Below are 12,712 nucleotides of genomic sequence, written 5' to 3'. Positions count from 1 at the left end.
CAAAGTTCGTGATCAGGGGTCAGCTGCACCTTCGTGGATCGTGCAGAGTCTGCCGGCTTCTCTGTGTGTGGAACTTTCATAGCCCAGCATGCCAGGAGCACCAGGCGACCCAGAAGTGCTTATAAAGCAACATGGGTATCAAGGTCTGAGAGATGGCCTGCAGCTTGCCACGCGTTCATGGCTTCGCCGCATTGCCTCCGGCAGCCGGCTTGCGGTTCATGAGGTTGCCGAAGAACTTGGCCAAAGTGTCCGTGTCTACTGGTGCTTGGGCATCTGCAGCATCTTCCTCGTCTCCCACGCCCAGGGGTTCGGGCGACTGCCCATAAGCTTGTCGATCCTGTTGGATTGGTTAGCTCTCATCCTCGATAATTTGCAAACGTGACCATCTCATGGTTTGTTCTTCTTACCTTCAGGCGCTGCACCATGTCGTCTGCGTCTACCTGTATGCCACCCATATTGAACTGAACAGGACCAATGTGATCGCTGATCATGTCATCGGAAACGCCCTGTGCAAAAGAGTTGTCCTTGCCAGCCTTGTCGTCGGCTTTCTTCTGCTGCTCAAGCCTGTCCATCTGCTGGGCCAAGAATGCTTGAGTGTCGACCGAAGGAACTTCCAGCTTCGAATTGTCTTGAGCGTTCTGTGCCAGCTGCAGCGCATCGAGACTTGAGTCTTGAACTTCTGCCTCGTACGCATCTACCACGGAAGCTTCATTGGCTGTCGCGTCCATCGCGTCGTTCTCTAGAGTTGGCAGGCTGTTGCTCTTGGCGGTGGGAAATGTTTGGTCGAGGTCCACAGCCCAGCCATTGCTGACACTTTCGACGTCAAACCCATCCCGCAACACGCGGATCTTGCCCCACGAATCCCAGTTCGGGAGCACGAGGATCTTGTCCCTGTCTATTACGTTCGCGTTGAGGGCTTCTCGTTTCAACAACGACCGGATACCCAGACTTGCGTGGACCAGACTTTGCAGCGGAGACGACATGGATGGCGAGGTATATACAAGCGAAGCACCATCTAATACAACCAATACGTCAGCAAGGTGCATGACAGGAAGGCCAAAGGGAATGAACTTACGTCTGAGCAGAACGGTACGAAGATACTGAAGGACAAGGTCGAACTTTTCTTCCTTCCAACCTTGCGTCTTCTCCAGGTTGTCAATATTGGCAGTCTGCGGGCAAGTTAGTCGCACGGCCAAGAGTATGCATGACCATGGAATTACCCACATTCTGACAAACAACACACAGTGGCAAGCCCATGGCTTCGTCCCACTCGCCTGGCCCGAGTGGAATGGTAACATTGCCTTCAGCTGCGACGCCAGCGCTTGTGCCGTCAAGGTTGATCGAGCCTCCCGTGCGGCCCCTCTCTCTCCAACTATTCATATTCTCTTCCATTGCCTCCTTGCATTCTGGGCTCAGCGACATGATGACCGTCTTGAGTAGGAGAAGCCATTCTCGTAACTGGCGCATCCATAGCCATGGCTGTGACCAGTCGAGCAAAATTACTATCAAGGTGTTTGGTATCGTTTGCGGAGTGAGGAGTGGTTGGAGAAGCGACGTGAAAGAAGCAGACGGCCTGCTCAGCAGATATAGCGAAATGCGCGCGAGAACGTCTGTCCGATGAAAATCAGTCTTCTAGCGCCCTGAAAATTCAAGCTGCTAGAGGCCGTGCTTACCTTCCTGATCCGCATCCAAGACATGGTAATATGTATATCCCAGGGCGAAGCTATTGGCAACAGGCGGCACTTTATGGTCTTGGTTCTCTAAGCTAGCCCGGGATTGGTTGGCCGAGAGAGATTCCAAGAAGTCGCGTTGTGAGCTGACGGAGCCGCCTGATATCACATCAGTATTTCAATTTCCGAGCTCGATGATCTGGACGGAAAGGAGTCGCATCTGCATACCGAGGACAAGGAGGTTCTTCTCGGGTAATCTCTTGCCGCTGGCGACCGAGTCCAGCATGGAACTCCACATGTCCTTCTTTTGCTCGCCATCTCTGCTGTCCGGACCTGTACCCACAGAGGTAGTGGTATATGTCGAGAATCTGTTCGCGTTTGTCGTCATTTTCAGGCCCAGCCTCGAGGCTGCATGGAGAATGGGCAGCGCTGGCGGTGAAGGGCGGAGTAGAGTTGTGGGAGAGGACAATGTGTTGCGTCCTCTGCTGCCCGGTAAGACCTGGCGCCCAAGTCGCAACTCTCTTGTGCTAGACTAGGCCCGGTCGGATGTGGTAGGTCGAGCGCGTTGAGGATGCTGGATGGTCCTTGATGCGCCGCTTGTTGGTGCTCTGACTTGAGCCTTGTGAAGGACACGGCTGGCTTGGAGTTACGGCCGCGGGCGCTTCGTCGAGTCTGGTCACGACAGACACTGGGCTCCGGTGGCACAGCCGTACTGCTCCTGGGGCAAGTTCGAGTGCGTGTAGCTGTCGGCTCAGGAGCTGGAGAGTGAGGATGCCTTGGCGTTGAAGTGTCGCTGGTGCTTGCAGACGACAACAATTGAATGGGCATTATTAGGCCAGGTACCTGCAGGTACCAGGGGTTCAGAGCGCTGCAGCTGCTCCCTCCTTGGCCCCACTATAATTAGTCCAACAGACGCGCCAAAGACAAATGACGTGCCATGCGCAATGGCTCCTTGTAACAAAGGAAAAGCAGAATCTTTTCACAACCGGAGCTAGAAAGTGGTATTGTCTGACTGCTTCCTTTCCCAAGCAGCATCCTGGAAATAGCTACAGAGAGTCCCGCATTTGGGTGTAGCAACTCGATCGCAACGAGGTGGGTGCTGCTGGTTCTTCCGTGACTTACTCTGGCCTAGGTCTCAAGGTACCTATAGTTTCGCAGGGGTCAGTGCAAAGGTCGCTTCAGGTACCCCAACCGCATTTGGCCAGCCCCAGACAGAACAACCCTCCCCAAAACTTCGAGCTTGAGGCCCGCAGCCTACACGGTTTGAGACAGCTCTTCAACTTGCGGGTTCCATTCCAACGCTTCTGTACTCCCCTTCGCGACGGTCACAGATTACAGCGTGCAGAGCGCTTATCCCATGCCGCCGCAGTCATGAACCAGATTCGGGCGATCCAGAAGCTCAACCAGCGCGAGATAGAGCTGGGCATGTAAGTCATAACCCTTATTGATCCGAACCTCTTTACGATGCAACGTTCTGATTGCTGTTATGCAATAGATCCCCCGAGGCATCATGGCACACCGACTACCGCGACACGGCCTTTGTCAACTTTGGCGGCCTCCCCTATGAACTCACGGAAGGCGACATCATCACCATCTTCTCCCAGTACGGGGAGCCTGTCTTTCTCAAGCTGGCGCGCGACAAGGAGTCTGGCAAAAGCAAGGGCTTCGGCTGGCTCAAGTACGAAGACCAGCGCTCGTGCGACCTTGCGGTGGATAATATCGGTGGCGCCGAGATTGGCGGGCGGCTCATCCGGGTCGACCACGCGCGCTACAAGGCTCGAGACGATGAAGATCCGGAAGAATGCAAGATCGGCTGGGAGGATATGATACGCAGAGAAAAGATGGCCAAAGGCGAGGACATTGAGATGGAGGACGAACAGAGCGAAGCGGAGCAGGTCACGCGTCGGCCAATGATCAAGGAGGAAGAGGAGCTGCAGAAGCTTATTGACGAGCATGACGAGGAGGATCCGATGAAGGCGTTCCTCATCGAAGAGAAGAAGGCCGAGGTGGAACTGGCGCTTCAGAAGGCACGGAGTCGCAAGGACAAGGGGTCCGACGCAAAACACCGCCATCGTGAACATCGCCAACGCAGCCACCGGTCACGAAGGGATCGGAGTGGCGACAGAGATTCAAGAGAGGACCGCCACAGGAGATCACACAGAGATAAGACACCAGTACTCGATCGTGATTCGCGACAGGACCGGGCAAGGACACCCGAGAAGAGGGACGAAACGAGAGATCATGATCGCCGGAGGCGGGACGACGATGTCCACGACAGGGACAGAAGAAGTCACAGACCTCGAGACGAGGAGCGCGAGCGCGATAGGCATGAAGACCGGCGGAAAGTTCGGCCAGAACGACATGGCGACGAGAAGCGTTCGAGTCGACGAGATAGCCGGGACAGGAGACGGGAAGGAGATGATGATAGAGAGCGAGACCGGCGCCAGAAGAGCCGACGGGATAGCAGGAGTAGATCGCCTCGTAGATAGCCAATTGGTATCACCGCGCAAAGCGTTTGATGCTCGGCTGCTAAACCGGTTCTGGGCCATGCCCAGTCAAATGCCAATTTTGTACGAACAGGGATGGACAGGGCCCGGCAGGCAAGATGTAAAAGTCCGTTGGTATCATTATCTCTCTCAAATTCTGGATTCGCTACATGCTGGTATGTAGGCGCTGGCATCGCAGGGGTCGCCCGGAAGGGCCGCTACCCCACGCCCCAGCTCACTGGAGCTTCCCAATGGCCACCTTGACAGCAGATAGTGCGCCAAGCGTGGAAGCTCACGGCAGAGTGACGTTTATTGGCAGGTATCCTGACCTTCGAGGGGTCCTCTTCACAACAACAGCCCCAAAGACCCAACGACGAGCATCCGACCTCTGCTCATATTCTTCCACACTTCGCGCCCTCCCACGATCGCGGCGCAAGTGCATGGTTTGGCCGTTCCAAAGTCTTCTTTCTGGCCATCCGGCGCGCTGGTCGCCTGCACCACGCAACCTTCGCAACGATGCAGCTCACTTCTCTCATCCTGCCGCTATTTCTAGCCCTTCCCAGCACTGTCCGTGCCGTCTTCGAGGATGAGGTTGGGCATATCGACTACCACCACGAGCTACTCGGCGTCCCCCAGCGCGAGACGACCTTCTTCCACCGACCTCGCCGACAAGACAAAGCCAGCCTTCTATATACGCTTAGCGATCTGGGTATTGTCGGTGCCGTGAATCCCTCGAGCGGCGCCATCGTCTGGCGGCAACTACTCGAAGGCAACTCGACGGCTTCCAGAGGCCATTTGCGCGCCGGGGAGGATGAGCCATGGGTTGTCAGCGCCCTCGACGACGCTGTACAGGCATGGGACGCCACTACAGGTCGCAACCTCTGGTCGCTACATTTTGAGGGGACGGTCAAGGACCTCGAGATCATGGAGATGACTGGCGCCAGCAACAAGGACGTGCTTGTGCTCTTCGACGAGGCGGGCACAACAGTTGCACGCAGGATACACGGAACCGAGGGTCGTGTGGTTTGGGAGTACCGCCAGGTCACCAACGACGTGCCCCTGCAGGTCAGCACCAACGTGGAGAAGGTGTTTGTGATCACGCTCCACGGTTCTTTGCTTTCCTATAGCCTCCATGTGCTCGTCTTGGACACCGCGACAGGCAAGAAGCTAGACGAGATCGTCATCAGCACCAAGGGCGAGATCCAGGGCGAGAACGACATCATGTTTGTTGGCGCAAACTCCGCGGCACCTGTAGTCGCCTGGACAGATAACAACCTGAACAAGCTCAAAGTCAATGTCCTGGGCACCAAGGCAAAGGTGGAGTTTCCTCTCACTGCCGGCGCAGTCAATGTCGAGATCCATGCTCCACACACGGTGCAGTCGTCTGCGCATTTCCTGGTGCATACCCGCACTGAGACGGGCAATAAGGGCGAGGTCTACCACGTCGACCTGAAGACCAATGCCGTCACACAGGCCTACGAGCTGCCTCTCCTCAATGGGCCGGGAGCATTTTCTACCAGCTCCCATGGGGCCAATGTCTACTTCACTCGAGTCACTGCAGACGAGGTCGTCATTACCGCATCTGGGTCCCACGGTGTCATTGGTCGGTGGCCAATTCCCAAGCAAGCCACCGGAGCAGCAGCCCTTCACGGCGTGTCAGAAGTGGTCCTAAAAGGTAACGACAAGTATTCCGTCAGGTCTGCTGTGGTCACCGACTCGGACGATTGGACGCTTATCTACAACGGCGAGTTCGGCTGGACTCGTCCGGAGGGCCTGAGTGGTGCTGTCGCTGCAACTTGGGCTGAGATTCCTGAGTCCGAAGAGTTCGCTCGGACCCTGGAGGCTGAAGCACACAGCAGTCCCTGGGCGGCTTACGTGCACAGAGTGAACCGCCACATCCACGAGCTCCAGTATCTACCTGCCTGGCTTCAGTCCATTCCTTCGCGCTTTGTGAGCAGTGTCCTTGGCACCGATGGCCCAGCTCCCACGGGCCAACTCACCAAGGACAGCTTCGGCTTCCACAAGCTTGTTGTTCTTGCCACAAAGCGAGGCAAGATCTACGGTCTGGACGCGGGCAATGCTGGCAGGATTGTATGGGGCAAGAACGCACACGAGACCCCGGCTGTGAAGCCCTGGGATGTCAAGGCCATCTTCGCGGATGACCGTCTAGGCTTCGTTACCATCCGTGGCGCTCATGGTGAGTTCATCATTGTCCGATCGGAGACTGGCCAGACTGTCGAGGTCATGCCCGCTGGGTTGATGCCTGCAATTGAGGGCGCAATTCCCGTCGACAGCGAGGCTGGTTCTTGGCTTCTTCCCATCGGGATTGGTGGTGAGCTCAGTGAGGTGCCCAACCACTGGGCTCCGAAACAGATTATCGTGACCCGCACTGCTACTGGCGAACTTCAAGGCAGCCAGTTCGTCGCAGGCACTGAGAAATCTACAGCTGCGCCTGTGTGGACTTTCTCTCCTCCAAAGGGTTTTACCATTGCAACTGTGGCAACGAGAAGCCAGCACGATCCCGTGGCCTCTATTGGACGGGTCTTGGGTGACCGCAGCGTCAAGTACAAGTACCTGAACCCAAACACGATCGTGGTAACAGCCGTTGAAGCTTCCACTGCCTCGCTCACTATCTATCTTCTCGACTCGGTCTCTGGACAGATTCTTACTTCGTCTGCCTTTGAAGGCGTTGATGGCAGCAAGGACATCAATTGTGCTCTGGCCGAGAACTGGTTCACCTGCACCTTCTACGGCGAGTACACCCTGCGGGACTCGACCCAGGTGCTCAAGGGCTACCAGTTGGTCATCACAGACCTTTACGAGTCTGAGGTCTCGAATGACCGTGGTGTTCTGGGAGATGCGCCAGACTATTCCGCGCTCGATCCTATCGATCTGCCCAGCGGCGCGCCGCTGCCCTCTGCTGTGTCCAAGACCTTCGTCCTGTCCAGCCCTCTCACCGCTCTTGCCGTCACTCAGACACGCCAGGGCATCACAACAAGACAGGTCCTCGCTTATGCCCCTGAACTGCACTCCATCGCTGGCCTGCCCCGTCAGCTCCTGGAGCCTCGCCGCCCCGTGGGCCGAGACCCGACCCCGGCTGAGGTCGAGGAAGGCCTGAGCCGGTACCAGGCCGCCATCGAGCTGGACCCGCGCATGATGATCACACACCGGCGCAGCGTCCTCGGTGTGCGCGACATCATCACCGCGCCTGCCACGCTCGAGAGCACGAGTCTCGTGTTCGCGTACGGCATTGACATATTCGGCACGCGCGTCGCGCCGAGCCAGGCGTTTGACATTCTCGGCCGCGGTTTCAACAAGGCGACCGTAGTCGCCACTGTGCTTGCGCTTATGGGTGGTGTCGCTTTTCTGGGACCGATTGTAAGTCATTTTCCTTCCTCTGTCAACTGGCCATTTGGGGTGGTCACAATCCAATGACACCCGTGAATGGATGGCACGATGGTTGATACGCTAACCACGCTCATGGCTGCAGGTGAGGAAGAAGCAAATCGACCTTCGGTGGCAGACGAGCTAAGCACATGACTCATGGATGAAAGAAGTTCAAGAAGGACAAAGGCTCTATGACGCAGTTTAGGGCAACGAAGGAGGGTCGAAATGAAGACTCTGGACGAATTGTCTTTAGCATAGAGAGGATAGTACGTGATGCATATACGAATAGAGCGGAAAATTTATAGGATGGCTCGGTGGCGCCACACAGATATCACGAGGATACGATCGCTTTGAGGACCTAACTATGGAGGTTCTTGAACACCCCTTTCGGCTCCCCCTTTCTTTCCCAGTATGCGCGGTTCAGACCTGGTGGTCAACCAAATCACTGGGTTGGCGCCGTATTAGACAAAACGCCGTCATTATTTGTTCTCCCAGTTATCTCCTGACGGGCCCCTATCCTAGCTGTTGCTTACAATGCCAAACTACACTTGGATCCTCGGTTTCTTCTAATGGAAATTTCTCCCTCCTTTCCGTCGGACATCCCGCTGCCAATCCTTTCATGCCGCGAAATTGAATGCTTTGCAGTTACCGTTTCGAGTTCCAACTCAGACCACAAGTGACCCCACGCTTTACATGACAACAGCCACGTGGTCGTCCATATAACCCGAGGTGTCCGTCACAAAAAGGCTCGCAATGATCGACACCACGCCGAACGGGATGCTAGCATAGTACACCCAGGGATAGCTAGCCTCGAACGCCCTCTGGCCGGCGAGCACGACCGCCCGCCAGGCCTCGACGTCGCCGTGCAGGACGTCGTCGAGGATCTTGTCGGTCAGGCTGCCCGCCGTGAGCGCCACGATCCGTCCCACCGTCTCTGGCGCGGTGATGCCGAGCTCTGCGCACGCGGGGACCAGCATGCGCGCCATGTTGGCGCCCAGCTTCGCCGCAAAGACGTTGTAGTACACCGCGAAGCCGAGCGTCCCGCCGATCACGCGGACCGCGAGCGTCAGCGCCGAGACCGTGGCGATCAGGTCGTCTGGGCATATGATCGTCGAGAGCAGGGACGCCGGGATCACGATGCCGCCGACGCCCAGGCCGGCGAGGAAGAGGATGCCGTAGACGGCAGATATGTTGTCAAGCCGGGCTGCTGCGAGCGCGCCGCAGCCCGCGGTCATTAGGCACGACGAGCCGGCAAGGAGGTATTTTGTGCAGTGGCGCCAGCGGCGGAGGTACGACATGAGGAAAAGAGAGCCTACGGCACCCCCGAGCACGGCGCAGGCGAACGGCATCCCGCGGATGCCCACGCCGACCGGGTCGTGCCCGTACATGTTGTGAGCCTGGGGAGGCCATATCATGAGGACGGCGAAGAAGTTGGCGCCCGAGATGAAGGTGATGATGAGAGTAAGTGTGAAGTTGCGCTTCGCCTGGCCGAGGCGTCGTGGGAACATAGGGAACGGTGCCAGTCGGGTCTCCCAGATGATGAAGAGAGCAAGGGTTATGATGCCCAAGACCAGAGGAACGAGCGTGTGCGCGCTGGACCATGAATACTATTAGGCCTGAGATGAGTACCCATCCATGCAACTGGAGGAGTTCACAGTAGATCCAAGAGAATGAAGACACGTATTAGTGGTGAAAAACTTACCTGATAGCCGCCGAAGAGCAAACCACACGTCAGAAGAACAATTCCAACAATGGACAGTGCTCCCCCAATATAGTCTATTCGACGCAGTATCTGAACCCTGGAAAGACCGTCGGAGTTGATGCGCGGAGGTGGAAAATAGAACCAAGCCAAGCACGAAAGAGCCAGCAATGACCAGACTGAGGTGACCAGACCGACAAATCGCCAGTGAGCATAGTGCGCGATGAGCTGTGCCCACAAGACGGAGGCGCAGAAGGGCAGGACTGTCAGAATGAGGCAGGCAACGTAGAAACCACGCTTTGAGGTTGGGGCCATCTCAGCTGTGGCGGCGAGAGCAGTGAGCTCGTTGATCCCAGCTCCTATTCCGGAAATGGTCATACCGGCTGGTCCACCGACACCTCAAAGTCAGCATCATCCTTGGGATAATAGGGGCTGAGCTTCTTGCTGCATTAGCAAGCAGTCTCTTACCAATGAAGACATCCATGTTCATCGCCAGTGAGCAGATGACCTGACCAGCCAAGACACAAGTGACGCCTCCAAGTGCCACATATCGACGACCGAGCAGGTCCGAGAGGGCACCACTGAACGGACAGATGGCCGCGGAACCAAGCAGGTTTCCAGTGACGAACCAGATCCATTTGTCCACGCCGCCGATGTCGCCATAGATTATGGGAGAAATCCCCGCTAGCAAGGACTTAGGACTTGTGATGTTTTCTAGAATGTCAGAGAATGGCTCACCGAAGAGATACAGCGGTATCTGCGATGCTGTCCAAAGTAGAGCCATGGCAATGAAGGGCATGAGCCGGCGACTGGCGGGTGATAGCTCCGCGTCGGAAACTACTGGCCGCTGCCTCACCGAGCAAGAGGCGTCCCAGAAGGCAGGGAACAGGCGGTGTTGCGAGCCATGCTCAGCCTCTCGAATGCCATCTTGGATATCGTGGTTGTCCTTCGTGACTGTACAAAGCACAGGAGAGATCCTGTCGAAAGCCATATCTACCTCCTTCATTATGGCGATCCTTGGGCGTGGTCAGATATTGCACTTGCTGGTTTCGACGTGAACAAGGATATGTAGCAAGGATGGCGCATCTGTAGAAGCAAGAGGCGAGCACGGTGGGTTTGCTAGTAAGGATAGCCCAGGAAGACTAGGAATTTGTCTCGGCAATGTGATCGAGTTTCCGGGTGTGTGTGACGGAAGACAATATTGGGACCCTTCCCTCATGCCCTCGTGGGTATCTTGCCTACTATATGTAACGAACCGTCAACGGACTTGGACAGTGGCCCACAGGACAAATCGACGAAGTCAGCAGAGCCGAAGCATGCCCTGACCCGTGCCGAGGATTCGGGCGTGTCGGGAGAACTCTGCCAGAATTTGGGCGGCACAGCAGACACTGTGCCCCCAACATCCTATGAGAGGGAGATTGCCTGGTTTGTGCAAGGCGCCGTATTGACAAGCTCATCTCGTATATCATATTTGTGCCGCAACGATCGCGCAGATCAGGCAGTTGCCGACCGTTTCCATGCGCCACAAGCCACAGCTTATGTGCAGAACATTGACTGGGTTGTCGCTAAAGTGAGAGGATGGTGGTGTGTGTCATGATGGTTTCTTTAATCCAGGGTGGTACTAAAAGGGACGATACAGGCGGGAGATTGCGATGATTGAGGCACGCGACGTCGCACAATCAGTATGACCATTAAATACAGCAGAGCCGTACAACGGAGACAACCGCTTATTGTGTAACCCCTCGTCTGTCAGGTCAGGGGTTAGTCTAAGCAGCTCCGGGCAGGCTGTTGTCGCCCGTCCTCGGTTAACCGCAACCATTCACACATGGCAATGATGGTCCCATCTGGTTCCGGCCGATATTGGCTCCGCCAAGGGAGAAGGCTTCGGCCGAAGGACGGAGACGCACCTGACATGTATCCGTCTGGACGGTGGGTGCATGTCTGATTTGGTCGACCTGCAGACAAAAACATGTTTGTGAAAACGGTGGCCAGCCACTATCGGGAAGGCTCGGTAATGTTGGCACGGGTCCGGACCAGAGACTCTGCGCAGTCCTGGAATGAGCACACATGTCGCCTTGAGAAAATCGGAGGATATAAGTCGCGATTGCTGTCGCAAGTTGTTGAACCTGACCTCATTTGACCTCACTTGAACACAGTAAACACAGCTGGAGCTCTGGCGCTCCCGGTAGGTATGAACGGATTAGTGTTGCCGATGGTCAGAATGCAGTCGATTCCAATGTTGATTTGGTTCCGCAGTGGGTAATATCGTGAATCTCATTGCAGCCATCATGACAATCCCTGAAGAACAAGCGCCTCCGCTAAATCAACCTTATGACAAGATGAAAACCCGCATCAACGCCGCGACATGCTTGCTAGAAGAGAAAGACAACGGGAGAGATGGCAGGGCCGCTAGTTGTGACGCTCTCTGGCCGCTGCGAATTGCTCTTCCTGCAGTCGTTGCAGTTCTTCGAGGGACATGCCACTCTCCTCAAATTTGTTGCCGCGCTTTTCGCGGACCTGCACGAAAACAAGAAAACAAGATGGTTAGCCTGCTCTGAGAAAGTCATGGTAGGAGACAGTGGGGCAGTAGAGGCTCACCTTCTGGGTCTCCTTGTGCGCGGCTGCGGCATCCAAGACGGCCGGGACGTAGTCCCCGAAGCCCAGTGTCTCGAGAGCCTTTGTGATGTGGTCGCAGGCGATGGTCTTCTTTGCCTCCTTTTCTGAGATGTCGTTGGCCTCCGAGGAGATGAGAGTGATGAACTCGACACAGCACTCAATGAGGACGTCACGGGCCTCTTTTGAGAAAGACACGCCTGTTGAGGGCGGCAGGATCTCGCTGACAATCTTCTGGACCGTCGCTTTTGGTAGTGACAGGTCGTCGTTGGCTGTGGCACTGTTAGTTGTTGCTTTTGGGGTCTTGAAAACTTGTTCGAAGGGCTGGGTGCCGTGCACAGCCGAGACAGCAATGGGTGGCCATGGTGCTGCTTATCACGAGGAACAACAGCTGCAGTCAAGCACGGTGGCTGTGATGTTGGACAACTGGGCATGTACATCCGCCAATAGTGGGGCCGGCCGTGATACATGCCCAGATGGTGGGCTGCAAGGCAGACGCGGGCGAGGTACAACAAAGTGCGAGCAGGCAACATGAGCACTTACCTCCATGCTCGTGGTCCGACATGGCTGTGGTTGGGTTTGGCAGGTGCCGTGAGTTCGTGAGTCTGGAAATTACCGATGCAAAGGATCTGATGCTGTCGGGCTGACGGACGGCCGCGAGAAAGAAGGGGTCTGAAAGTGATGCTGGTCGGGCGTGACAACTTGATATGCCAGACAGTGCACCTGCGCGCGCGAGGCTGTCGGAGCAGCGTGGGGAGGGAGGGAGGGCAGGCGTCTTTTAATACACCACCTGGCCGAGCGTCACAGAGGCGCTGGCTAGAGCTAGGGGTCACATTGCTGCTGCGTTAGTGGCTCCC

General features: G+C 56.2%; 5 protein-coding genes across 5 annotated transcripts; 2 read left to right on the top strand and 3 right to left on the bottom strand.

The window, feature by feature from the left end:
* Positions 1-175: 175 nt before the first annotated feature.
* B0I36DRAFT_359201 (dynein light intermediate chain-domain-containing protein) lies at positions 176-2,058 on the bottom strand (the record flags this gene model as incomplete). The annotated part of the gene is made up of 6 exons (XM_046158097.1): positions 176-337; positions 408-1,015; positions 1,076-1,169; positions 1,225-1,610; positions 1,674-1,829; positions 1,899-2,058. The coding sequence occupies 6 exons, from the start codon at positions 2,056-2,058 to the stop codon at positions 176-178; spliced, it is 1,566 nt and encodes a 521-aa protein (XP_046016641.1).
* A 610-nt stretch (positions 2,059-2,668) lies between these two features.
* Positions 2,669-4,317, top strand: B0I36DRAFT_283214 (uncharacterized protein). The gene is made up of 2 exons (XM_046151540.1): positions 2,669-3,097; positions 3,166-4,317. The coding sequence occupies exons 1-2, from the start codon at positions 3,042-3,044 to the stop codon at positions 4,157-4,159; spliced, it is 1,050 nt and encodes a 349-aa protein (XP_046016640.1). The 5' UTR covers positions 2,669-3,041; the 3' UTR covers positions 4,160-4,317.
* A 151-nt stretch (positions 4,318-4,468) lies between these two features.
* B0I36DRAFT_314233 (uncharacterized protein) lies at positions 4,469-7,863 on the top strand. Its single transcript, XM_046152735.1, has 2 exons — positions 4,469-7,534; positions 7,647-7,863. Exons 1-2 carry the CDS (start codon positions 4,673-4,675, stop codon positions 7,686-7,688), a joined length of 2,904 nt encoding a protein of 967 aa, XP_046016639.1. The 5' UTR covers positions 4,469-4,672; the 3' UTR covers positions 7,689-7,863.
* Positions 7,864-8,232: 369 nt separating this feature from the next.
* Positions 8,233-10,041, bottom strand: B0I36DRAFT_371970 (fungal trichothecene efflux pump; the record flags this gene model as incomplete). The annotated part of the gene is made up of 4 exons (XM_046160067.1): positions 8,233-9,150; positions 9,246-9,625; positions 9,711-9,926; positions 9,981-10,041. The coding sequence occupies 4 exons, from the start codon at positions 10,039-10,041 to the stop codon at positions 8,233-8,235; spliced, it is 1,575 nt and encodes a 524-aa protein (XP_046016638.1).
* A 1,610-nt stretch (positions 10,042-11,651) lies between these two features.
* Positions 11,652-12,420, bottom strand: B0I36DRAFT_359198 (histone-fold-containing protein; the record flags this gene model as incomplete). The annotated part of the gene is made up of 3 exons (XM_046158096.1): positions 11,652-11,759; positions 11,841-12,127; positions 12,399-12,420. 3 exons carry the CDS (start codon positions 12,418-12,420, stop codon positions 11,652-11,654), a joined length of 417 nt encoding a protein of 138 aa, XP_046016637.1.
* Between the last annotated feature and the right edge of the window lie 292 nt (positions 12,421-12,712).

This window comes from Microdochium trichocladiopsis (genome assembly GCF_020744255.1).
Source record: "Microdochium trichocladiopsis strain MPI-CAGE-CH-0230 chromosome Unknown B0I36scaffold_2, whole genome shotgun sequence".
Classification (NCBI taxonomy): domain Eukaryota; kingdom Fungi; phylum Ascomycota; class Sordariomycetes; order Xylariales; family Microdochiaceae; genus Microdochium; species Microdochium trichocladiopsis.
The sequence above is the reverse complement of the archived record's forward strand: the minus strand, read 5'-3'. Positions and strand labels throughout refer to the sequence as shown.